This window comes from Leucopleurus acutus (genome assembly GCF_964270905.1).
Source record: "Leucopleurus acutus genome assembly, chromosome: 5".
In the NCBI taxonomy this organism is placed as follows: domain Eukaryota; kingdom Metazoa; phylum Chordata; class Mammalia; order Artiodactyla; family Delphinidae; genus Leucopleurus; species Leucopleurus acutus.
Window position 1 is genome coordinate 139,477,934 of NC_139147.1, and position 26,821 is coordinate 139,504,754.

The 26,821-nt window shown below is 39.2% G+C and overlaps 1 protein-coding gene across 2 annotated transcripts in view; it reads right to left on the reverse strand.

Annotated features, from left to right (window-relative positions):
- ZNF385D (zinc finger protein 385D) overlaps positions 1-26,821 on the reverse strand; it is a gene marked incomplete at its 5' end in the record, with an annotated part of 940,271 nt that overhangs the window by 117,662 nt on the left and 795,788 nt on the right. For both annotated transcript variants that reach the window (XM_082840504.1, XM_082840505.1), the window contains one exon: positions 19,948-20,058. In XM_082840504.1, coding sequence (XP_082696630.1) covers positions 19,948-20,058 — 111 coding nt within the window. The remainder of the gene's footprint in view (positions 1-19,947; positions 20,059-26,821) is intronic.

Consider the following 26,821-nt stretch of genomic DNA (forward strand, 5'->3'; position numbering starts at 1 on the left):
GTGAAAAAAACAGACTCAGTCCCTGTCCTTGGTGAGCTTGGCATCATAAGGATTAAAGGAGACTGAATTTAAAAAACATCACATTCTCAATACATGATCATTATATCTATTACTGCTCAGGACCCTGTAATTATTATGACACACAGATCGACCTTGGTGCAGGTAATGAGGCTTTTAGGGGATTTCTAGATTTCCAGTTTTTTAAAAAATCAGCAAAAAAGAGCGATCTGCTTTCAGATGAAGTGTTTCTCCCATGCTGGATTGCTGTTTGAATAACCAAAGTGGATTTGCATGCACATACGTATGAATCGTACGAAATTGTTAGCATTTGGCCAGTTTGACCTATAAAACCAGCAATTTCATATGCCCATCCTAATATGTCAGCAGTGGGAAGGTGGGCGTGAAAAGACGTAAGTGGGAAGGAGAACACAGAGTGCTGAATTTTGTACATGTTGCAAAAATTTCAGTCTATTCAACATCGCATTTAACTAAATATAGATTTCTGATAATTAGATTTTAAGATATTCCTAAAAATGGAACATTTTGGCTTCCTTCTGGCTATAGCTCTGATATAAATTCTCCAAGCCTAATGAAAAATGCTTTAAAAATTAAATCATCCATATCCCATATCTGAAACGTAGGCAGCAAATGTACAAAAGTTTCCATCTGTCAGTGGTCCATCGTACAATGTTCTGAGTAAATATTCCAAATAAAAACACTTTCAACAACTTCCAGCATCATTTTCTTCTTTAGATTTCTGTTTATCCTTCACCAATTCATTGTAGCACATACTGAGTTCACTCAGTGCTTATTGAACACCTAAGATGGCCAGAAAGTATTCTAGGTACTGTGTATTCGAAAGCACACTTAAGGTAGTAAATCAGAGCATTTGACAGGGACAGATAGCCTATACAATTCATTATCTGGCACTCCAAAATATCCCTAACCTCTGACTTCTGAGAGTTTGTGCAGCTGGCCCCTACAGGTCCAGAAATTCGAGGGTTAAAGATCTTGTGACTCAAACCCTGAGTCTGTATTCCGTGAAGATGGATGTAATCACGGCCATAAATTGGCCAGTTATGCATAAAGCTACGGTGACAAACAAGGCCACAAGCCATCACACTGAAATTACTGATGAACTACCCAAACCTACAGTGAGTGAGAACAGGTAGCCCTCGCCCAGGACACTGCAGCTCTAAATCTTCCCAATGGACTAAGAAATAAGCACTTCTCCGTTTCACATGAGTGGAGGAAGTCACTTCATCATTGGCCTGTCACATGAATTGCTGACACAAGAAACTTTTCCCCACTTAGAAAACCGTAAGTACTAGGCGATCGCTTGCCAGTTGGAAAATGCCTATTTTTTTTTCACCCACGCTGTCTCGTATTTGAAAATAAAGGCCAATTCTCTTTGCAGTACATTTGGGTGCACTAATCGTTTAAACTCTAGTTTGTTCCACTAATCCTCTAGCAGTAGACGTTTCATGAATCTGTCAATGGTATACACATTTATTTATAACTATAGATGTGCCCCTATTATGCACCTCTACGACTCAACATGTCAACTGTCTGATACCTGAACAGCAATTCACTGGATACCATTTTCTAAAAATCTTAGGTCAAACCTGCATTTATTACACAAGATCTTGTGGTTTAGGATTAGAAAGTGAGAGAAAACCCAGAATCAACCTGTCGGTGACTGAGTCAAGCTACAAACTGCTCCCAGAATTAATTGATATCATCTATCTATATTTTAAAAAACAACGTGATGACTATGCACGTTCAAAGCTTTACTGGAAGAAAGAACTGACCAAAAGGATAGAATATACATTGGCAGAGCCTAATCAACATCAATTGTCTAATTGAGGAAGAATGATCAAAGTATGCACCTAGCAAGCCTTGCCTCAGACACATAACTTGTGATTTTGAAAAGGTACTGAGTATGAAAAACATTACTCCCTTTATGCCAGTATCAGATATAAGAAGGAAAAAGATTAACTCCAAATACCTACTGTGAATCTGCTGCTTTGCTTATAATACTCCCTTTAATCCTCAGAGACACCTTATATTATAGTGTTAGCATCTTTACTGTACAGGTGAGAATCTGACATGCATAGATGTTAAAAAAACTTGCACAGAATTATACAACAAATAAGCACTGAGATAGGATTAGCCGGATCCAAGTCCCTTAGACTTTCCCTTCACAAAGTTGGAGCAGATAGTAACGTGGAAAATAACTCCTTTGTCATCTGAACTTCCACGGTGGGCCAGGTGCACCACTGACACTTGGGTCCTGGCGATTTCTCAAGGGATTATCCAAAGACTTGAACAGATTGCTCCATCAACACCCAAAGATGTTTACATCAGCAGCTTTAATATAACCCTCCATCCATTCTCCAGCTAAAGGTGGTTCAGCTCTGTCACAGAGAAGCTGGGACTAGACTCATCTTTTCTCAGCAGCAATCCCTCACGTGCTGACCGGAGAGAGAGCTGGGGTCCAGCTTTACACATGCCACTCAGTCCAATAAGCACAGCTGTGCTGAGAAGACCTCTTTCTCTAAATTCTCTTGCCAAGCTGAATTTTATGATCTTCACTGGCAGAGGATCAAATGCAAACTCCTAACTTACAGCCAAGTTATTTTACAGCAGCTGTTGGAAGAACTAATTTAGAATGCAAATCTGGTCCTTAATCTACGGGAAAACTGTTGCAGTGATGGATGGCTTTTGAGGCAATAGTTCAGGAAAGACACCCCTAATGCCTTCTAGCATTACAGAAGAAGAAATATGTAGCTGCCATTTGTTTTTATTTGCCTTGGAGCAATTGCCCCTCTAGGGAGGACTTGGAGTCCTATGGAAAAACGGTCCAGGTGTTTAAAATCTGCCTCAACTGTCTTTTCCACATAAGTAAAATCGAGATCAGAAGAAAGGCGTGGAGACTGTTTCGGATAATGTCTCCTTAGGATGTAGGACTCCAAGACTTTAGGCTAAATCATCTATAGGATAAGGCAACTAGACGTAACAAGAGAGTGAAAAATCAGTAGCCATCACTGATCCTGCCTATAGAATCCTGTTACTCGAGGTATCGATTAAAGTTGATACAGTCTTTTTTCTTTTTATTCATTTACTTGCCAGCTAATGGTGACCTTCTAGAACACCGAACGCGTGAAGCATTCACGGAACCATTCCACAGCTTTGATCCTCATGCCTTTAGTCCAACAAAATCTCAGAAAATACTCAGTCCTGGTTATGAGGAAGTTTCTTACTTTTTCCACCGGGTGACAGAAGAAACCTGAGCCTGACCAATATCTATGAAGATCTCATCTGATGGCAGCTGTCAGAGTAAATGCAATAGAATAATGTACATTTCTACCTGTTCCTGTTTTGTTAGGCATGGAGAATGATGACTGTGGAACTTCCAATCACTTCAAAGAACTATCAGAATAAGAGTAATGGGAAATGGCTCTGAGGAGTAGAAAATTAGAAAAGGAAAGGTATATCCACAATGGGGATTTTTGTGATTGGCCTTTCAGTTTGGCTTTGCATGTAACGGAGAAACACTTGTCATCTAAGTAATTGAACTTTGACTAGGAGACCAGAAACTCTCGTAACCCATGATGTGCTTCTAACTAGACACTCCCTCATGTGCTTTCTGGTCCACACGAGTCAACAAACGCAAAGGAAAAAAGGTGGTGCTACTCATGCCTATCTGTGGTCCTGCTTTTCCCTGACCCCATCCCATCACTGTTACCCCAAGTTTACTTAGATACACAGCCGTCTGTATTACTGATCTACCTGAGTCTGTGGTAGAGCAGGTAGGGCTTAAATTGGGATCAGGAAAGTAGCCTGGATTCTCCACAGTCACAACAGGGAGCGTGAACTGCATTAACTATGGTAACAAACATACCCTCTCTGCTCTCCAAGGGCACTGCCAAAGCCCCTGATCATCCTGAATTTTCCTGTGACCCAACAGTGACATCTTACCTAGAAATCCAGTGCATTTTCATTTTACTATTGCCCTGGTGGACACGTGGGAGTTTGCATAATTGGTTATTCATCTTATTTGCTTTTGCAGCACATGATGGAGGACCCCAACAATGTGTTTGGTGTCAAGATACCAAGAAAAGCCTGGATCCAGTGTGAAACTACCTAATGTCCACGGACAGACCAAATACTGTGATGTCAGAAAATGAAGTAAGCTCACAGGAGGAAAGCTATTCATTCATCAAGGATGAACTGGGGCAAAGGTATCCTCTTGCATCTCTTCTAAGAATGTCTCCATTTCTTATCATGGGATGTGGCTTTTTTTTTTTTTTTTCGGTACGCGGGCCTCTCACTGTTGTGGCCTCTCCCGTTGCGGAGCACAGGCTCCGGACGCGCAGGCTCAGCGGCCATGGCTCACGGGCTTAGTCGCTCCGCGGCATGTGGGATCTTCCCAGACCAGGGCACGAACCCGTGTCCCCTGCATCGGCAGGCAGACTCTCAACCACTGTGCCACCAGGGAAGCCCGGGATGTGGCTTTTTATGATTTGAGGAGGAAAGACAAATTGGGAGAGGGTTGAGATGTTCCCAAGCCTGGGTGAAATAAAGTTTGGATATATATAACTGGTAAGCGTCATGATATTCATTTAGTCTTTAATTTATGCACCCAATAAATACGTATTAAGCACAATACATCAAGTACTGCTCTAAGTAAGTACCTAGATAAAACAAAGGCAAACAGGCAAAAATCTCTGCCCCCAAAGAGCTTACAGTCTAATTGGCAGTGGGCAATAAACATAATAAATTAGTAAATTAGGTAGTATATTACAAGGTAATTAGTTCTTAGGAGAAAAACCGCCAGGTACGGAGAGGCGGAATGACAGGTGTTGAAATCCTAAATATAGTAGTCAGAGTCAGCATCAAGGGGTGGTGACACTGGGTCAAAGTTTGAAGAAACAGACCACGTAGAAATCTGCAGAGTGTTCCAGGCAGAAGTAAGAGCCCATGCAAAGGCCTAGAGGTGGGAGCGAGCCTGGTGTATTTAAGATAGGGTCAGGACGGCTGGAATTAGTTTGGGGTGAGTGAAATATTTGCCTCAGGAGAAAAATGTAAGGGGATCTTAAAAGACTCAGTAATCAAGAAGAATGCTATTTTAATGCAACATTTTGTAAACATTAAAGTCCATGCAACATAAAGAAATCCAAGGTGAACAAAATATCAACATCTGAAATAGGACAGGATCTGACACTACATGGTCCAACCCTGCCTCATTCACCCGGTTCCGATAAAAATTTATTTACGAAAACAGGCGGCCAGCCCGTGGGCCGCAGTGTGCCATTTTGGACTCTTTCGTACTGCATTTATTATTTGTTCTGACGACTGAGCTTTTTCTCCCCCACTTAAATTCTGCTTGTGACTCGGGTGCCTCACCCTAGACCCGGCCCTGCAAAGGAGGCCCGCGTGGCTGCAGAGGATGAAGTGGGAGGAGGTGAGGCCAGGAGGGCAGCTGGAGGCCACATTTCAGAGGCTGTGCAGCCAGTCTAAGGATTCTGCCTTTCGATCTAAATGAAATGCACCACCCCTGAAGAGTGGTTAACAGAAAAGCCACCTGATCTCAACTTGCCTTTTAAAAATGATGAGTAAAAGGAGTAGAAGCAGGGAGAATGATTAAGGGGGTGTGTATAATATTCCAGATGCGAGGTGATGGTGAGTAAGACCAGAGTGGTAGCAGGAAGGTGGTGAAAAGCGATTGGTTTCTGGATATATTTTGTTTGTTTGTTTGTTTTAGTTGAAGTGTAGTTGATTTACAATGTTGTGTTAGTGTGTGAAACTTCAGTTATACAGCAAAGTGATTCAATTACACACACATATACATGTATACACACACACACACACACACACACACATATATATATATATAGGTCTCAAGATACTAAGTAGATTTCCCTGTGCTCTACAGGAGGTCCTTGTTGGTTACCTATTTTATATACAGTAGTGTGTATCTGTTAATCCCAAACTCCTAATTTATCCCTCCCCCCTTTCCGTTTTGGTAACCAGAAATTTGTTTTCTATGTTTGTGGGTCTATTTCTGTTTTGTACATAAGTTCACTTGTGTCATTTTTTTTTTAATTTCACATATAACCAATATCATATGTTATTTGTCTTTGTCTGACTTACTTCACTTAGTGTGATCATCTCTAGGTACAGCTGTGTTGCTGAAAATGGCATGATTTCCTTCTTTTTTTATGGCTGGATATATTCTGGAGGTAGACCTAACATGTTGTGTGTAGTATTGGACATAGAGTGTGAGACAGGAAGAAAGGATGATCCCAATATTTTCATCAGATAAACCAGAAAGATGGAATTGCCATTATCAGACAAATGCTGTCTGGGGAGCAGGTTTGGGCAAGTGAACCATGGCTTTTACTTTCTTTTTTTTTTAATTAATGAATTATTTTTGGCTGCATTGGGTCTTCATTGTTGCACGCGGGCTTTCTCTAGTTGTGGTGAGCAGGGACTACTCTTCGTTGTGGTACGTGGGCTTCTCATTGCGGTGGCTTCTTTTGTTGCGGAGCACGGGCTCTAGGTGCGCGGGCTCAGTAGTTACGGCTCATGGGCTCAGTAGTGGTGGTTTGTGGGCTCTAGAGCACATGCTCAGTAGTTGGGTGACTCGCAGGCTTCAGTAGCTGTGGCTCACAGGCTCTAGAGCACAAGCTCAGTAGTTGTGGTGTGCAGGCTTCAGTAGTTGTGGCATGTAGGCTCAGTAGTTGTGGCTCGTGGGCTCTAGAGTGCAGGCTCACTAGTTGTGGCGCATGGGCTTAGTTGCTCCGCGGCATGTGGGATCTTCCCGAACCAGGGCTCGAATCCCCGTCCCCTGCATCGGCAGGCAGATTCTTAGCCTCTGTGCCACCAGGGAAGCCCCTGGCCTTTAGTTTTGAACATTTTAGGTTGCGGTATCTATTTGCTCATCAAGTGACCACACTGAGTGGTCACTTGATACGGGAGTTGATACGGGAGTATGAAGTGGAGGAAGAGATTTCAGCTGGAGAAATAAATATGGACATCACCTTAAAATCTATATAGACAACTTACTCTCCTCCTTCACCTCCAGATACTGAAGCCATTATTCTGTAAACTAGAATTGAGAAAGCTTTTGTAGAGGATACATGTCTTCATGAGGTAGGACTACGTTAACTTTCATTCTTTTGAGCTTTTCCAGTGGCCTAGGAATTTGTTTAAAAACAGAAGAAACTGGATTCTCTACATGAAAGACCTATGGTCAAATATGTTTCCATGGAGTTTTAATTCTTAGCGTTTTCTCAATTTAAAGATTGGCAACATGTTTCAAGTTAGAGGTCAGAATGTTAGTAACAGGATCCCACCAAAATGTGTCACTTCCCAAAATCTGCATCACATTTTCTACCAACAGGTAAAGTCCTAACAGAAGTACAATGTAAGTAAACATATCCACAGGAGAAAAACTGGAGAGAGAGAGAGAGAGAGAGAGAGAGAGAGAGAGAGGTGGAGGGGGGGGAGCGGGAGGGGGAGGGGTGTGTGTGTGAGAGAGAGAGAGAGAGAAACTCTTCTCAGTCATTTCAAATCAGTCTGCAATAAATGGTAATACATTTTCTAGACAATCTGAGTGTTTTATGAGTATACAAACTTGGCCACTTATGTTGGGCTGATTTGCAAAGTTAGGCATTAGTTCATATCCTGCGGCTACTGTTTAAAAGTATAAAAATCATATGGCTGGCTAAGATGACAAGTTTCTTGTGGCAAACTATTTGACTAGACTCTCTGGGCCAAGAAGAGATGAACTATAGTATTTTGACTCTTCATGAAAATATCCAGTCTGCTGACTGCCAATAAGGAGAAGCAAGAGTGGGTGCAGCAAAATATTATGTTAATTGTTAAACCTGCATAATGACAAAGCACCCCTTGACAAAACTGATTGGCTCCCATCCTGGGAAGATTTGAGACCACAGATATAGCAGAGAACCAGTTTGAGCTTTCGGCTCAGATTTTCAAAACCAAATCCCATTCAGTGTTGTGTGGTTTCTATGTTTCTACGTGGGTTGCTGTCTCATTAATTGATGCCATTTGCCCTTGTTTTGTTTCATAGATTAAAGTAAGAACCAATAATGTCTAAATGCCGGCATCAAATGAAAACAGCAGTCTCTCTTTGTTGTCTTATTTCACTCAGAAATAGAAATTTATACTATCTCGTAATAACCTATAATGGAATATAGAATGTAAAAAAGAAATATATATATGCGTAACTGAATCACTTTGCTGTACACCTGAAACTAACACAACATTGTAAATCAACTATATTTCAATAAAAATTTAAAAGAAAGACAGAAAAAAGATTCCCAACAAAAAAATAAAATAATACATTAAAAGATAGAAATATATCATTATCCTAGGAAGTCCAGCCATAGAAGAAATTTGAGTTTTTGCTAATTCAACCTTTTGATAAAGAGGCATGATTTCTAATTAAATCCATATTATTCTGTACTTCCATATTCTTTTGAGTTTTCTTTATAATTGTGTACTCTAAAAGTTAAATATTTTTTATGCTTTTCTAAATTACTGTTCTGGATTTTATAAAGTAACAAAAATACAACAAAATACAAGAAATAGAAAGAGTGTCTTTGTGGAATACACAAAGGATATATTAAATGTTTATTTAATCAGATATTTATTTTCAATACTTTATGAAATCAATAAATATTTTACCATGGAATCATTGCTCTAGTACTACTCTGAAAATGCTACTGTTTTAAGAAATATGAGTTGGATTAGAGAAATAAAAATTCCTTTTACTGCATATAACAAATATTACAATAGAGAACAGACTTGTGGTTGCCAAGGGGGAGAGGGGTTGAGGAGGGATGGACTGGGAATTAGGACTAGCAGATGCAAGTGATTACATACAGAATGGATAAACAACAAAGTCCTACTGTACAGCACAGAGAACTATATTCCATATCCTGAGATAAACCATAATGGAAAAGATTATTAAAACACACACATATATATAATATATATATATATACATGAATAACTAAAGCACTTCGCTGTAAGCACAAATTAACAGAACACTGTAAATCAACTATACTTTACTAAAAGAATATTACAGACACAGCTAAGAGTAATGGTGACTCAGCAACTGACTTAAAAACATTTACTTCTCAATGCTTTTTAAACCATGAAGATAGCTAGTTCGTGTTACTTACAATAAACTGAAAATTAAAGATAAATATTCTCTAGCCCAAGCCAAAACAGAAAACAAAAAACTCTAACTTAGGAAACCATTGCAAATCAACAAAATTAGACTTGCAAACATTCTAGTAAAACATGTGCTAAACTATTTTTTTACAGCAGCACTGAATATTCATTGAATTATCATTCACATGATTTTAATTTCTACCATAACTGCTTTAAGAATGGGAAAACGTTAATACAAAAATAAGGAAACAACAGATCATAAACTACTCTTTGGAATGAAGAAGGCAAAAGCACGATACTAAGAACAATAGAGTAAAAATTATCAGCCAGACTTTGAGCACTGTTTGGGGAGCATCTTTTATCTGATGGAGCAGATTGAGCCAAAGATAGGCATGACAGGTCAATGAGACCCAAATGCAAACGATAAGACCATGGACAAAAGCCTTGAAGGAAAACGCTTTTCCCTTGGAGGGATGATTTGTGCTGACCTCCAGGTGTAATATTATGTGCACTGATGAGCTGATCAGCAGAACAGAACTTCTAGCCAGCTGTAATCAAGAGTGATTGATGGCTGGGACAAAAAAGTTGATTACCATGACAAGTTTGCTGATGCAGAGAAAATAAGCCTCTGCTTGGGAAATGGATAAAACCTGCTCAGAGACTACCTCCTGGAACCTTATTATATAGGAATCTAAGAGAAGGCTTAAAGTTGCATGAACGGACCTGATATCCCAATAAACCTGATAAGAATAAATTTGCCATGCATCCCTCTTCAGATACTTCTAGGTACAGAATTTAAAAGTACACGTAGACCCAATAAAAAGTAAACCGCATGCTTTCAATGTTATGTGTGTGATTCTTTATGTCTCCGCCTCTCAAAGTATGCCTGTGAATCACACGTGGACACAGAAAATTAAACTTTCACAGCCCTCCACAGCTCCCTCCGCACAAGGAATGGGTTCCCCAAAGGACTGCAACCTTTACCACTTTCAGATTCAATTTACATCAAAACATAGATTTGGAGGGAGACAATGGATCCCAGAGGCAGTGTTTTGCATTGAAAATGAGGTTTGGCAGGCTTGAAAAAGGTGAATACGGGCCAGGATGCAGGATGTAAGTACAGTGTTCTAAAATAGTACAGTAGCTAGATTATGCAGAGATCCATAGACTATGAATAAATGTACCCATCTTTTCAAGTTCTGGCTTTAACGTCATACTCTAGTAATGCAACCCAAATGTAGTGTGCAATTTATAGCACGCCTGGTACAATGTCATTCTTCTTAAATCCATGATAAAACCAAATAGCCATTCCTCAACGAGTCATCCTAAGAAACGTAGTGGGAAGAAGGTAAAATGAATGGGTAGGTTCATTTCACCTATAGAGAGATCTGTGGCCATGGGGATGCTCAAGAAAGTATATTTCATCACAATTACTCTAGCTAATTAATACAGAGAATAGGACTCAGCAGAAGAGATAACAACAAATAACTGTAAAAGGAAAGAAAGGATATAAAGATCGTAAAACCCAAAATGACTTAAGAACAAAGTCATAGGAATTACCTTTCTCTCCAATTCCTTTGCTCCTCTGCCCCTCTACTGTCCTAAATTTCCAGGGCTATGGCGAAAGTGGTGATTTATGAAATGCTGAAATAAATTATAGTGAAATGTAATAAAAAGGGCAAGGGGCCTGACAAACAGTGACTACAATGAATGGAAAGGGATGAACAAATTTGATTTTTGAGACTTTCTATTAGTGGTGATGATCAATGCAGTTGCTACTTTTAGTTTCTATAAGCTCATTAGTGCCTATTAATACTTTGAGAAATGTATATGGTTGCAGAAAGAGATACAAAACAAATGATGACATTTATATGAGATATGTACGTCAAGCGATTTATGGGCAACTGGGCTACATCAAGGTTTTTATTCCATGGCTAATAAAGACTTCATCAGTCACAAAGTGATGAAGCGGCTGGGGTGCTCCAAAATCTTCAGGGTATAATCATAAAGTTAAAATGGGGGAATTTGGACTATACTGATTTTTTTTGCAAATAACCTGAAATTCAGAGGTTGCTACAAGGCAAGCTTTCCAAATCACAAGAACCAGCTTCTAAGGCTGTGCTCAAATCTATTTCCACTTATTCATTTCCTCTTCAAGTCATGTGCATTTCCATTTCTCAGGTTTTAGGGAAGTAGTTGCTTAGGATACGAATCCTGCTTTGTAGAGGGATCAGGCACTGGCGAAAAGGCAACCTAAAATTTCATTTTTTTCAAAATGTAGAAGTTATTCTAAATGCTCTTAATGAAGCTGCAACTTAGACCATCTTAGAGAATCCCGTTTCTACCTTCGTTTTCTTGTTAAGGTGATAAAAAAAAAATGTGTCTGGTCTTAAGCACTTCATCCATTTATTTATTCAACATTTACTGAGTGATACCTAAGACTTGTAGAGCCTTCCTAACATTAATAGGTTTCTTGTCTCATCTTTGGGGACACGTGGACGATTTTAGTTGATTTAATTGGAATCATACCCTCCCCATCACATTCTGTCCTTTGATGCTTTGCACATGCTTAACCCTCTTCTCAAATTCTGCATTCAATAGGTGGCATTTGATGAAACAGACTTGGCGGAGATTGTCTACTGCCCCCCCTGCCCCGCCCCCTTCAAAACTTACTACAAGAGCGCTGCCTTTGAGGCGTTCTCAATTTTGAAATATGTTTCTAGGTTCTAGCGATCTATACTACTGGCAATCTAGCAAGGAGTTTAGTACTGGTATCGACCTTAACGTCTACATCGTGTGTAGAACTTCAGTGACCAGCTGTCCTAGCTGAAAACTGTCAGCTGATACCAATGCAAGTCTGGGAATTAATTTCCCTTAGGGAAGGTCATGTGATACGTTAAGTAAAAACACTAAGTTGGGACTTAGGAGCCTGGTTTTCAGTCCTCTTATCTGTTTCAACAGCTTAGAGACCTTGAAAAAGTCAACTCAATATTCTGGCCTTTGGTTTTTCCAACTGTACAATCTATAAAATGGACAGAATGATTTCTTATACTTCTCTAAGTCCTAACTTATAACAATTCTCTGAGGGGCTCACAGCATTCCACAGAAATACAAGTACCTCTCTGATTATTGGAGGTTATTGTACACATCTACTTGTCATAGCTAAAATCAACTTTCTCCTCCTAAACTTTCAAAGTCAAATTTTCCATGTCTAGGAGAATTTGATAGAAAAGTGAGTTTTATTAATTTGTTTTTCCTTGTTTATCAAGAAAAGAAGTCCAGAGAAATATGGACCCTTTTATAATGATTTCTCTTTTTTCTCAGTCCCATACCCTTCATTCCATCCACAGATGAAACTCTGGAATATCAAAGTCAATTCAGAGTCCCGAAATGACCCAATATTGAAGTTTTATTTTCAAAAGCCTGCCAAAGAAACACACTGCTTCAATAGATTTCTGTGCTCTTAACGGCTCATTTTCTCCTGAAATCTCGAACAGCCAGACTCAGTATCTCTTGTTTGGTCTTTCTGTTCAAGTTTTGCTTTCTGAGAATTTCTGACAGAGCCTCGGGCTCTATTCAAGAAGTAGAAGCCAGTGAAACTGAGGGATGAAATGGCCCAAACGCACACTCAGAGGACGTGCTCCAGACCCAACTCCTCACACAGGGACGACCTGGCAGCCCAACTCAAGCTCATCAGGTCCCAGATATATCTCCTTTGGCAGGGAAGCTGAATGGCCCTGTCCTAGAACTGTTTTTGAAGAAGAAAAAGCACCCAGTGGGAAAGCCATGATGCTCAGGCCAATGCTCTAAATAGCTCTGTGAGTCCTGGAGACATGGAAGGGACACAGTCTTATGAAAGAGCTGTTTCAAAGCTGCCTGAAAATTTAATTTATAACTGGGTTTCTCTGAAGTTCCTTTGGGACTTAGCAGCAGCAGCAATAGACTTAAAGAGGCTGAGAGTTTTTAATAAATGCAGCTTTGCCAGGGCAAGTGGTTCCTGCTGTTTTTAAAAGGTAAAAGGTAAAGATTTACCAGGAGTGGGCACCTCAGATCTTAACACAAAGATACACTAAGATGCACAAAGATGCTTTCAACTTATAGATCCCTATAAGTACTTTTTTTTTAAAAAGAGAGATATTTTCAAACTTCTGTATTTCTTAAGAAGTAATTTAACATTTGAAGAATGAAACAACTGTAACTTCATTTTTAGCTCACAAAGTAAAAATGACCTTTCTGTTTCATTCACTATAGAATTTATAATCCAATTGTTTACATGTTGTAGTTTATAATCCTTACAACGTGGCTGTAAGGAATGGCTAGTTATTTTAAATGAGATGATTCTGGAACCTGTAAGTTCAATGAAGAGCCCAAGGACACACAGCCAATTAAGAGAAGACAAATGTAGACGACAGGATGTCAAATTCCTGATCGGTTGTTTTTCCTACCATTGCACTGGGCTTCCCTGATGCTGTTTTCAGGTCTGGGGTTTGATGTGTATCCCCCATGCATAGATCTGTATTAACCTTCCTCCTAGGATATGCAATAAAATGCTAAAATCTGAATGAGACAAAAATAATATCTATGAACTTTCCTGGGCGTGTCTCAGACTGAAGACACGGCCAGAAAGAGGCCAGAAATACTTAGAAAAGCGCAACTGAGATCTTCAAAATATAATTTTTAATTTGGGATAAAACGTGCAGTTTGAAAACCATAATAGGATAGTAGATGCAACCATCCTTTTTCCTTTAAGAAACTTAAGCACGGGGGCTTCCCTGGTGGCGCAGTGGTTGAGAGTCCGCCTGCCGATGCAGGGGACACGGGTTTGTGCCCCGGTCCGGGAAGATCCCACATGCCGCGGAGCGGCTGGGCCCGTGAGCCATGGCCGCTGAGCCTGCGCGTCTGGAGCCTGTGCTCCGCAACGGGAGAGGCCACAACAGTGAGAGGCCCGCGTACCGCAAAAAAAAAAAAAAAAAATGTGTCTTAAGATATGATGTTAACGAAAGTGTAATTATCTAAGTTTGGTCATTTGGTAGGAAGAAATATTCCTATTAGCATCTTCATCATTATATTGCCACATTTGGTAATGGAAGTTTTGACAGAGATATGAATTAAATTCAGATTTATTGCTTCATTTCACTACATATCTGGTTTCTAAAGTGCAGAACAATAATGATTTCTATTTTATAATACCACTGGAAAATGTAAATATCAATTATATTGGTGATGGTCCCAAGGATTCCCTTTGGAGGGGTCTGAGATCTGTAAGTAATGTTATCTTCTTTCTCTCTTTTTGTTTTTTCATAAATTTACTTATTTTATTTATTTATTTTTGTCTGTGTTTGGTCTTCGTTGCTGCGTGCACGCTTTCTCTAGTTGCGGCGAGCCGGGGCTACTCTTCATTGTGGTGCGCGGGCTTCTCATTGCAGTGGCTTCTCTTGTTGCGGAGTGCGGGCTCTAGGAGTGTGGGCTTCAGTAGTTGTGGCACGTGGGCTCAGTAGTTGTGCCTCGCGGGCTATAGAGCGCAGGCTCAGTAGCTGTGGCGCATGGGCTTAGTTGCTCCGCGGCATGTGGGATCTTCCCAGAAGAGGGCTCGAACCCGTGTCCCCTGCATTGGCAGGTGGATTCTTAACCACTGCGCCACCAGGGAAGCCCTAATGTTATCTTCTAATGAGGTTGCTTTTCTCTGGTTCATAACAGTCACCTGAAATAATTAATGGTTGGCCATTCTGAGTGATAAAGGACTTGTTGTTACTGTATTATAGTTCAGTAGTTTGCATTTATCTTTAAATTTTCACCATGTTTATGACTGAACTGTGTGAGTGAACAGGAGTGATGCCGTTTGGGAGGACTTGTCAGTCATTGTGTCAGCCTAGCCCGCAGTGAGGGTGACCTCCACAGCAGCTCTGACTGCCCTGGGTTAGTTCCATGGGGGAAGGAGCCCTCAGGCTTTCTCTTTGGGGCAGCTGGACTGGGCAGGAAACACACAGGATGCCATCCATGCCATTGTTGTCGCAGCTGCTGGATCTCTGGATGGACTTGCTGCCCTACCTGGACCAGGTGAAGCAGAAACAGCCTGGAAGTGGACTCCGACCCTGTGTGGCTAGCCTCTGGCTAGGTGGCCTGGTATAAGCCTCCTACACTCTCTCTACACTTCAGTTTCCACTGTGAAATTAGCAAAAGTTTCCTTCCATCTTTAACATATCATGAAATGTTCTTTTGGGGATATTAACCAGAGTGATGATCAGATACCACAATTTTATGATCCCTCAATTTTGGGGCCTGAGATCTTATTTCTCATTCTATAAACAGTCATTGAGTAATTAATCATTTTCTACCTCAATAATTTTACATATGTGCTGGCCTTGCTGTAAGTTGTCTTTCAAAGGCACACTTACTAACTGGTCCAGGCCAATGGTAATTTATGCTGATCTTAAGATGCTGATAAAATAATTGGACAAATTACAACCTTTCATTCTTTAATTGGAAGCTTTCTGCATAACCTCATGTGTGTTTCATATAAATGTCAAAAAGAATTTTTTTTTTTTCCCAAAGAAAAAGCCTGCACCAGGAGAAGGCAATCTGATTTAAAGTGCATACAATATAATGTGCCACTTAGAAAGATATCTGCAGGGCTAAAAATGGAAAAAGTACTGTACAGGAAACGGGTATGGCATACCACCAAACTACAGACTTTATAATACGAAGGGTTAAAAAAATAAATAAAAGCTTAGAGGGAAAGGAAATTGAATTTTCATGATGCAGAGATGAAAAGAACTAGAAGCTATTATTTTCATTGGAAGGGGAAGAAGCTTTGAAATGTAAAAAGGTTCACAAGGCAAAAATACTTTCCTACGTGATAGAGGATTCAACCAAGCATACAAGTGAATTACAGTGTTACTTTTCCAGATTCCAGGTTTAAGAATGGAAATAGCAAGATAAATTCCAGATTTACCTGGAAAGAGCAAACAGACAGTTGTATTGGGATTTAAAGCTTTTTGGGAATACAATGCTCGATATCTATATCTATACATCTATATAAATATATATATATACGTATATATACACATACATATGTATGTATACATATATACACATACATATGTATGCATTTTCTTTTTTTATATATGAATGAATGAATGATAAATCCAATTGATCTTGGCATTCAGTACTAAATAGTTCGTGAAATTAGTATATATAGATATGACCAGTCAATAAATAAACAAATCTTAAATTTTCAGCACATTAGTTCCCCTTTATTGACATAATAATGCTACGGAGATATTTAAAGTCTCTAAAGGAGTTTCTACTCCTGTATTTCAATTTTGCAATAATTATATTTTGTTTGTAAATCACAGTTAATATGTTGCTATGTCATTTATAAACTCAATAACATTGGGTCTTCCTATTAAAAAAACCCTGCAATTTAAAAAACTTGCACTGCATAGTGAATTTATATTCAAGGTTCAAGGAAAGGAAAAGGGCACTGAATTCATGTGTCCAGTTTATACAGACCGAAGATTTGGACTGGGTAATTATCTGATAAATTCAGGTGGTCATGAAATTCAGTTCAAATGTAAGTCAGACATCCACGTGAGTACCTATGGTAAGCAGGATAATGATGTTTAAGTCCTAATCCCTGGAATCGATGGATATGTTACATTACGTGGCGTGACAAAGGAGATTAAATTAGCAGATGAAAGTAGTTGCTGAACAGCTAAATTTAAAATAGAAAAGTTATGCTGGATTATCCAGGTGGGTCCATGGTGATCACAAAGGTCCTTCAATGTGGAAGAGGGAAGCAAAAGAGAGAGAGAGTAATTCCACATGCAAAGAACTCAACTGGCCTCTTTGCCTTGAGGATGGGAGGGGGTCGCGAGCCAAGAGGGCAGCTTCTAGAAGCTAGAAAAGAAAGGCAAGGGGAGTTCCCTGGTGGTCCAGTGGTTAAGACTCCACACTGCCAATGCAGGGGGCCCGGGTTTGATCCCTGGTCAGGGAACTAAGATCTCGCATGCCGCAACTAAAGATCCCGCGTGCCGCAACTAAGACACAGCACAGCCAAATAAATAAAAAATATTAAAAAAAAAAAAAAAAGGCAAGGAACTGAAATCTCCCCCAGAGCCCCTGAAGGAACATCACCCTGCTAACACCTTGCTTTCAGCCATGTAAGACCCATTTCTGACTTCTCACCTCCAGAACTATAAACTAATAGAGCTGTGTTGTCTTAAACCACCAAATTTGTGGTAATCTGTTACAGCAACAATAAAAGATTAACACAGTAACCATCTAATGAGTGGTCAAGTCTGCAATTGTTTAATTATGACCGAGACTGATTCTTGTCCATTCTCCAAATACCTTGGCCATTTTCCTTTTAGAGAAACCTGAGAACAAAGTTCTAAGAATGAGAAGCAATTTCCCTAATAAATACATATTGATTCCTATATCACTTTGAAAATTCATTAGCAAATGGATACAAATACATTTTTAATCTCTTACTAAGAAATAAAATAAGATTACATTTTAGAAAAGAAATATGCAAATCTTTATTTTACATTATGTTCTTTATGTTAATAATCATATATGGAAACATAGTATGTTTCCTAAAGCATACCTGACTGTATTTCTAAAGTTTTAAATATGACTTTGATATCCATCTACAGGATTAGTAGAAACACCAGCCAAAAATAAAAGACCAATTGTGTCTTGAAGTGGTGAGTTACCCATCACTGGGGATAATCAACGCAAAGACCTAGTCTAGATATAGCAAATGGTTTTCTTACATTTAGTGGGAGAGTGGGTTCAACGAGCTTGAAGTCTCTTTCTGGCTTCCAGTTTACAGGAAGTTTACAGAGAAAAACATTAGCAGTGAAATTGTTGGCAGAAGGGTTGATATTTGAAACAGTCCCTATTAGACGTAAGGAGCGGGAAACAGGGCTCCTCAGAGACTTTTGCAACATTATCTGATCAATACCAAAGTGAAATATCAATATGATTTAAGAAGAAAAGGAATAAAGAAGGACACACTTAACAATTATGGAACTATATGATTGTTTGCTGAGTATTTAAAAATGATCAAAATTGCAACTGTTGAGTTCAGAACTCTTATTTGCAAGTCAGGAAAACTGTTTTGTTTTTTTTTTACACCAGCTGGAAGAGGTTATTATATAACATTCATCACTTGAAATTTTTTTTTTTTTTTTTTCGCGGTACGCGGGCCTCTCACTGTTGTGGCCTCTCCCGTTGCGGAGCACAGGCTCCGGACGCGCAGGCTCAGCGGCCATGGCTCACGGGCCCAGCCGCTCCGCGGCATGTGGGATCTTCCCGGACCGGGGCACGAACCCGTGTCCCCTGCATCGGCAGGCGGACTCTCAACCACTGCGCCACCAGGGAAGCCCGTGAAATATTTTTTAATAAATTAAACTATAGTAATTTTCTTAAAATTCAAATCGAATCAAGGTGCTCAGTATTCAAAAACAAACAACAAAACAAAACAAAAAGACAACACTTCAAATAAAATGCTGTATGTTTAGTGTGTTTTTTTTACAGCAGCAAATGCCATTCAAGTGCTATGCAGGCAATCTATCCCTCTTTTTAAACCAACGGAAGGAATGCTATAAAATTACCTGATGATTATACTAGTAGGTATGAGTTCATAAGACAGTAGCAATCCTTATACAAATGAAATGCTCTCATGGAAGGGAAAAGCCACTTTATTTATGCCACATCTATTCCCTGTGCCTGATTATCTCATATGAAACCCTTATCATCAGATCAGCTAAGGGACACACTTGCCTAGGGTGATTAAATACTGGAAGGCCTAACATTCTCCAGAATCCAGAGCTGTTTGGTTATCTCCATACAGCATATCCGTTTAGGGCAATAACATGGCACCCTGGAAAGGCCACTTTGATAGATGGGGTCCTCTGTTTACCAAGAGTGTCAACAAGATGTTCAATTTTTATTCCTTCCAAACCAACGTCCCTTTTCTTTTCTGTATCTCAGGACCGACTACATTCCAAAGTAGGATGGGGATGGGCGGCAGTTTTCTTCATATTGACCACAAGCAAAATTAGCTTCTGTGATGAACCCAGAGTCCACACTGTCCCTTAGAAAAGGTATAAAAGATGAGGATCCCTCTCTGTGAATAACTTGGAAAGTGTCAGGTCTACACTGTCTTGCTCCTGTCATGTTCTCCACTTAACTTTTACTCATTAGGGGCTGGGGGCCTTTGAGGTCTTCAGAACCCCCTGTTAAAATGCTTATACTTCTAGGTCAGTGACTGGACGTCTCTAACACAAATACAATTAAAGACACCAGAGATCTGCAATTAGGGACCGTCAGGGCAGGCGAAGAGAATTTACAAAGCCAAAACCTTGGCTTTGAAATATAATCTGGGACCTACCTTATTTCAGAGGTGTGATTTACTGAAAGCCTGGTTAGTCCTAAATTGTTACCATTCCCCAAAGGCAAAGTGTGTTACCTAAATTTAGCATTCCCAAGAGACTAAAAAATACCATTAAAGTGCAAGTATACCAGTTTGTTTAGGTGTGATGTTTTTTATAGAAAACAACCAAACATCATATAATAAAGTCCAAACTTAAAAACACATAAGGAGTTAAAATGTTACCTTTGCATTTTGACATGCTCAGTTATTGGAGAAAATTTTTTAAGAAATCTCTTCTGCAAGATTAGAACAGCAGAATACATTTTTTTTCAGTGAATACTAAGTGATAAACTTACATCAGAATTAAATCTCAGCTGGCAAATGTTGCATGATATGATTTGCTTTCTTCGATGAGGGAGAGGGACCCCGAAAGTATGATTTATTACAGCTTTCTGAATCGGGTCCATCTGTAATGAGAAAAAAAACACAACAAATAGAAATAAAGCTTGTCCGTTCCATTGGAATGTTGCCTATTTCATTAAAGAACCAATCTGTACAGCTTCAATCTACTGCTTACATTATAAAGAACATTTTTATTCTAAGAAATGGCATTTCTACTTTCTTGAAAAATAGACAACAAGCCCGCAGCGCAGTACGATAAGGAAATGATAAATGTACCCATTAGAGTCTGCATGCTAAACCGTTCTTCTCATTTAGGATCAACAATTGCCTCAGTTTGATAATCCTCAAATATAATTAAAGGTTTATCCAAACTCAAGTTATTGTGAATGCCAGAAACCTTACACAGAAGTTAGTCTATGCCATTGCCCCAAACGGACTTCAAAATAGACTTAGTCAGATGAGCAGCTATGAAAATAACTTAAGTCCCATTATGGATAATTAACCTTATGCTATGTTTGGTATCTTTCTGCCTTAAGAGTGTGGTATAGATTTCCCCTGCTATCTGAAAGTAGAAGCCACTACCTTAGGGCACATCTTGCTAACGGCTGCACAGTGTAAACCTAGATAAAGCACAGATGCGCACAGACACAGTTCAAAGTCATGGAGGCTGGATGCTGAGTGTAGTTGCCTGGGGAGGGGATGGAGCTTAGAGATGCCAGCCTTGCTGGTCAGGGTTCATGCTGCCTCTGTAAGAGCTGCTGCAAAACAAAGGCTGAACATCACTTTCACTGTTTGCCTTTTTGTGTAAAAATGAAAAACCTCTTTGGATTTCCTTTGGTTAGCAGAAACAGGTACTAATACAGATCTTTGGTCAAAGCGAGGTGACAGAAAGAGAATTTTGGAAAAGCAAGGGTTACCTGTACACAAATCCTGCTTTCTAAGTATTCAGACATGGAGCTATGGATTCTTTCAACAATCATTTACTGATCACCTAATACATACTGCTATCCTATGGACTTACTGCTTGAGGTTCAGAGAGTTTGGGCCAGATGTCAGTTACTTCTCTTCATCCCATTCCCAGGACAGGACAAGGGACACCCAAAACATAATGTCAGCAACATAGCTCTGATAAAATTTCATGTCTCCTCATCAAGATTTGTCCCAGGGTCCACATCAGTGATTCTCAACTGTTAGCGTCAGATACAAATTTTGATCTGCTTCTTAATACTTGTGCTACCTCTTTGCTCATCTGCATCTATCTCTTAAGGTTGTGATGAAGTTTAAACATAATGATTCTTGAAATTACTGAGTACAGTACAGTGCCGGGCACATTAAGAAGTCAATAAGTGGTGCTGGGAAAACTGGACAGCTACATGTAAAAGAATGAAATTAGAACACTCCCTAACACCATACACGAAAATAAACTCAAAATGGATTAAAGACCTAAATATAAGTCCAGACACTCTAAAACTCTTAGAGGAAAACATAGGCAGAGCACTCTATGACATAAATCACAGCAAGATCCTTTTAGACCCACCTCCTACAGAAATGGAAATAAAAACAAAAATAAACAAATGGGACCTAATTAAACTTAAAAGCTTTTGCACAGCAAAGGAAACCATAAACAAGGATAAAAGACAACCCTCAGAATGGGGGAAAATATTTTCAAACGAAGCAACTGATAAAAGATTAATCTCCAAAATATACAAACAGCTCATGCGACTCAATATCAAAAAACCAAACAACCCAATCCAAAAATGGGCAGAAGACCTAAATAGACATTTCTCCAAAGACATACAGATGGCCAACAAACACATGAAAAGATGCTCAACATCACTAATTATTGGAGAAATGCCAATCAAAACTACAGTGAGGTATCACTTCACACCAGTCAGCATGGCCATCATCAAAAAATCTACAAACACTAAATGCTGGAGAGGGTGTGGAGAACAGGGAACCCGCATACACTGTTGATGTGAATGTAAATTGATACAGCCACTATGGAGAACAGTATGCAGGTTCCTTAGAAAACCAAAAATAGAACTACCATATGACCCAGCAATCCCACTACTGGGCATATACCCAGAGTAAACGATAATTCAAAAAGACACATGCAGCCCAATGTTCATTGCAGCACTATTTACAATAGCTAGAACATGGAAGCAACCTAAATGTCCATCAACAGAGGAATGGATAAAGATGTGGTGTATATATACAATGGAATACTACTCAGCCATGAAAAGTAACAAAATTGGGTCATTTGTTGAGACGTGGCTGGACCTAGAGATGGTCATACAGAGTGAAGTTAAGTCAGAAAGGGAAGAACAAATATCGTATATTAACACATATATGTGGACTCTCAAATGGTATAGATGATCTTATTTGCAAAGCAGAAGTAGAGACACAGAGGTAGAGAACAAATGTATGGATACCAAGGGGGAAGGGGGGATGGTAGCAATTGGGAGATTGGGATTGACATATATACACTATTGATGCTATGTATAAAATAGACAGCTAATGAGAACAGACTGTATCGCACAAGAACTCTACTCAATGCTCTGTGGTGACCTAAAGGGGAAGGAAATCCAAAAAAGAGGGGATATATGTATACATATAGCTGATTCACTTTGCCGTAGAGTAGAAACTAACACAACATTGCGAAGCAACTATACTCCAATAAAAATTAATTTAAAAAAAGAGTCAAGGGGCTTCCCTGGTGGCACAGTGGCTAAGAATCTGCCTGCCAATGCAGGGGACACAGGTTTGAGCCCAGGTCCAGGAGGATCCCACATGCCGTGGAGCAACTGGGCCCGTGCGCCACAACTACTGAGCCTGCGCTCTGGAGCCCGTGAGCCACAACTACTGAGCCCACGTGCCTAGAGCCCGTGCTCTGCAACAAGAGAAGCCAGCGCAATGAGAAGCCCGCGCACCGCAAGGAAGAGTAGCCCCCGCTCGCCGCAACTAGAGAAAGCCCGCGCGCAGCAACGAAGACCCAATGCAGCCCCAAAATTAATTAATTTATTAAACCTAATAAATAAATAAATAAAAATGAGTCAATAAATGTTGTCCATTACATTTTCCCTTTTGCACATCCCACGTGATGATCAAGGTTAACAGGTGCCTCACACTCCTGTGGTCTTTGTTGGCACACCTTCCATTTCTCACATGGCCAAAAAACATTTCAAAATCATCCCAATGTTGTACATACAGCCATCGTTTTTGTTGAATGCTTGTAGACTTTGGAACTCTTAACTCTCATCAGATATAAACTTCTTATGAGAGTCTTCCCAATGGGCTGAGCTAGCTCAGAAAAGATTTGACATACACACAAAAGCTAAGAACGTGTCTGTGAAACGATGCTCTAATATTCAGCTTCTGGGATACATAATAGTTCAGTAATTAGCCTAAACCAGTCATTGATACATTCCACCTCCTTTTGTGTATTCCAAATCATCAGAACCAGCTAACTCATAAGCCCTCTTCACTGGTTAGGAGCAAGGTTCTGTCTACATTCACAACTCCTAAAAGGTTGTCTAGACACTCTTAGTGCACTGTTCTAAGTAATAACAGCAACAACATCAACAAGAGAACTAATAGCACTCAGCATTTATTAAGTGCCTCCGTGTGCTAAGTACTGGGCTGGGTGGTTTATATATTAAACAGTTATGATCAGGAAGAACTCATGGGTTCTCATTTTTATCTTCCATCATCACTTTAAATTTTTTCTCATGTTAATCCCAGATTCTGGATGAAGCTCAACAGCCCCATGATTTTTTCTGGTCACTTCCAGGAATTAACACATTCTAGGATCCACTCCCTCCCCCTCCAATTCTACCATATTTTCTTTTTAACCAGTTTTATTTAAGTGTAATGGATGTACAATAAAATTCACCAATCTTAAGTGTACGATTTGATGAGATTTGACAAATAGATACAGCCTTAATAATTATCATATAGAATATTTCCATTACCCAGAAAGTTCCATCCTGCCCTCTGTGGTCCATTCCTGCCTCCACCCAGCCTCTGAAAGCACTGGTCTGCTTTCTGTCACGATATTTTTCCATCTTCTCAAAGTTCATACACATGGAATTGTACAGTATGTGCTCTTTTGTGTCTGGCGTCTTTCATTCAGTATGATGCTTTTAAGATTCATCCATGTTGTTGTATCTATCAGTAGCTAATTCCTTTTTATTGCCGAGTAGTATTCCTTCATACGGATATACCCCAATGTGTTTATCCATTTGTTAGTTGATGGATATTTGAATTGTTTCCAGTAAATTTTATAACTTTTTCAAATCTTAATACATAATCTAAGTGCATTCCTAAATTCAGTTCAGCATCTTAATCCAAGCGTTAAAAATTAACATAAAATTACAGTTTCTTTATCTTAGCTTGAACCTGCTCTAGAGGAATAGTGTGAAAGTTCAAAGGGCGTGGTACAGAATTTTTCTCTATATACACTGCCAAGTCCCCCACCCCAGGTAAGTCAAACTTCCATCAACCTCACCTCACCCCTATTTCCTCAGAACCAAAATGGACAATGCATAGAACTTGAGAAACCCCTTGACCACACAGATGAGTGAATCTGGGAGGCTTTGAGAGCCCACTTTCTGCTTCCCAGGATCACTCTTATACGACTCTAAAAATGCCATCACAATGCTTCTGTGACAGCACAGAGAACACCGGGGCATAACTTCGCTTTCAGCCAACAGCCAGAGAAAAATTAAAAGCTGAAAGAGGTACTGATGTAGAGGTAGCTGTCTCATCATGTTCTGTTGTATCTGTTCTGTCTGCACAAACGGGGTCCATTTCTATTAGGGATCAGGTGAATTATGCCTATATTCCATTTAGGAACACTGAAGCTCCCTTATAATGAAACTTTGAAATAAAAATGAATTACAGATTTATACTAAGGGCTCTCTGAAAATACACACTGTTGAGTTTTTATCATATTTTGCAAGTAACATATTATTTTGTCTTTCATTAACACTGGACACTTGCAGTGACCACATTCGATCCGGAAAAGAGTAGGAGGTATTTTGGAAGTAGACACTTCATACAAATGTGTCATATTCTCTAGATTTAATTCTTTTTTTTGAATTGAATGTTGTTCTGATCACTGTTGCTATAAAATCAAATTTCCAAATGCTAGGTAATGTATTCTAATTCAGAGACCATTTTATTTCCCAGTATACTTTTAAAACAGCACAACCGAATTATATTTTAATGATGGCTTCCACAAACATAGTTATACCACCAAAAGTAATTATATTTTATTATTTTAGAAACCTAGTACAACAGAATGACAAAAGTTTAATGCCTTTATTAATGAAAGTAAGTCATAATCACCTCTGTAATATATATATCTATAAATATATGTAAAACCACTTACAACAAGGAATTATAAAAGGGCAAAATCTAAATAATAACCAGTTCTGTTGTTAAATAGTTAATTAAATGATACCACATAGTATATAACTAAAAGTAGCATCTACTGTCACTCAGGGGAAACACACACAGCCACTTGGATCATTTTGTCCAAACACACCATTATTTACCATTATAATCAAACATTTTGTTCAAAAACAAAGTCATGTATGTTGGTTTTCTCCCCATGAACCAACAGGTCTGATCTGTTAAAATAATCACACCTTATTGTGTGTATGCATATCATCATTAGGAATTTGTCTACAGAACCAGTCTGAAGAAATGCCAATGTGTGTAGGAAAGAGAAAAGGGATTCTTGGATCAAATAAGTTGTAGGAAATCTAGGTACCACAGCCTGGACATTCACAGTGCACATCAAATATTAAATTCGCGGAGATGTCTCACAATAAAAATATCTGCTTTAAATAATTTCTAAAATAATATAACCAAAGCTTTTGCTGTTTTCTTTGCTTTTAAATTTAGCATCTTTGTTCAATGCAGAGTTTAAAAAATAGTCATCTGGTAAAATAAAATCGTTATATGAATACGAATAAGATGTAATGCCTTCGTACAAAACGAAAGTCACTAAACTAAACATGCAATACACAGAAATCAGAGCCAGACATTTCACTGAACCCATGCAGCCCTGAATTAAAAACGAAAAGAAATGGTGAAAGCTACATGGCATTTTAAGACATTTATTTAATTTCTAAAGTGGGAAATTTTGAAAGCTAAAATTTTCTAAATACATTATCCACCCCTCCCCAAACCAACAAACAAAAGTGAAGAATGATACACTAGCTATTGATATGCTTACCCAAACTACAGAGTAAAATTCAATTTCAAACTCAGTCTATGGCCTTATTTAAAGCCTAATGAATAAGTTTTCCTTCATTTCAAGTTTAAGGGTCTTTGCATTTCTCTCCCGGGTCTAGCTTTTTCCTCAACTCCCCTCAGGGCTTTCTGCTAAATTGATTTGTAAATGAGTAACCAGTGCCACAGTTCTTCCCAGGGAAGTCAGCCACAGTTCTTTCCCTATATTCCCTTTCTTAGGATGCTGCTGTGTTTTCAGAGAGGACGAGGCTTAACCCTGAGTTTACACTTCCTGCTCCAAGAGACCTCTCCTCTTTCTGTTCCCATTAGTACTGTGGCTTTCAAATCAAAGAATAAGAACTTAAATGCCAGGAAGTTAGAAGTCCAGAAATATAAAGGTTGTCTCTTCGGGCTGGTATTTCTAGGGAACAATGTCCAGTAACAATAATGCTAAAGGTTACCTTAAGGGCACTTACTGTGTTTGTGAGTATTATTTCTATCCTAACAACTTTCTGAGGAGGTCTCACTCCCCCTTTGCCTATCGCAGAAGCAGTAAGTGGCAGAGTCAACTAATACCCACAGCTTCCC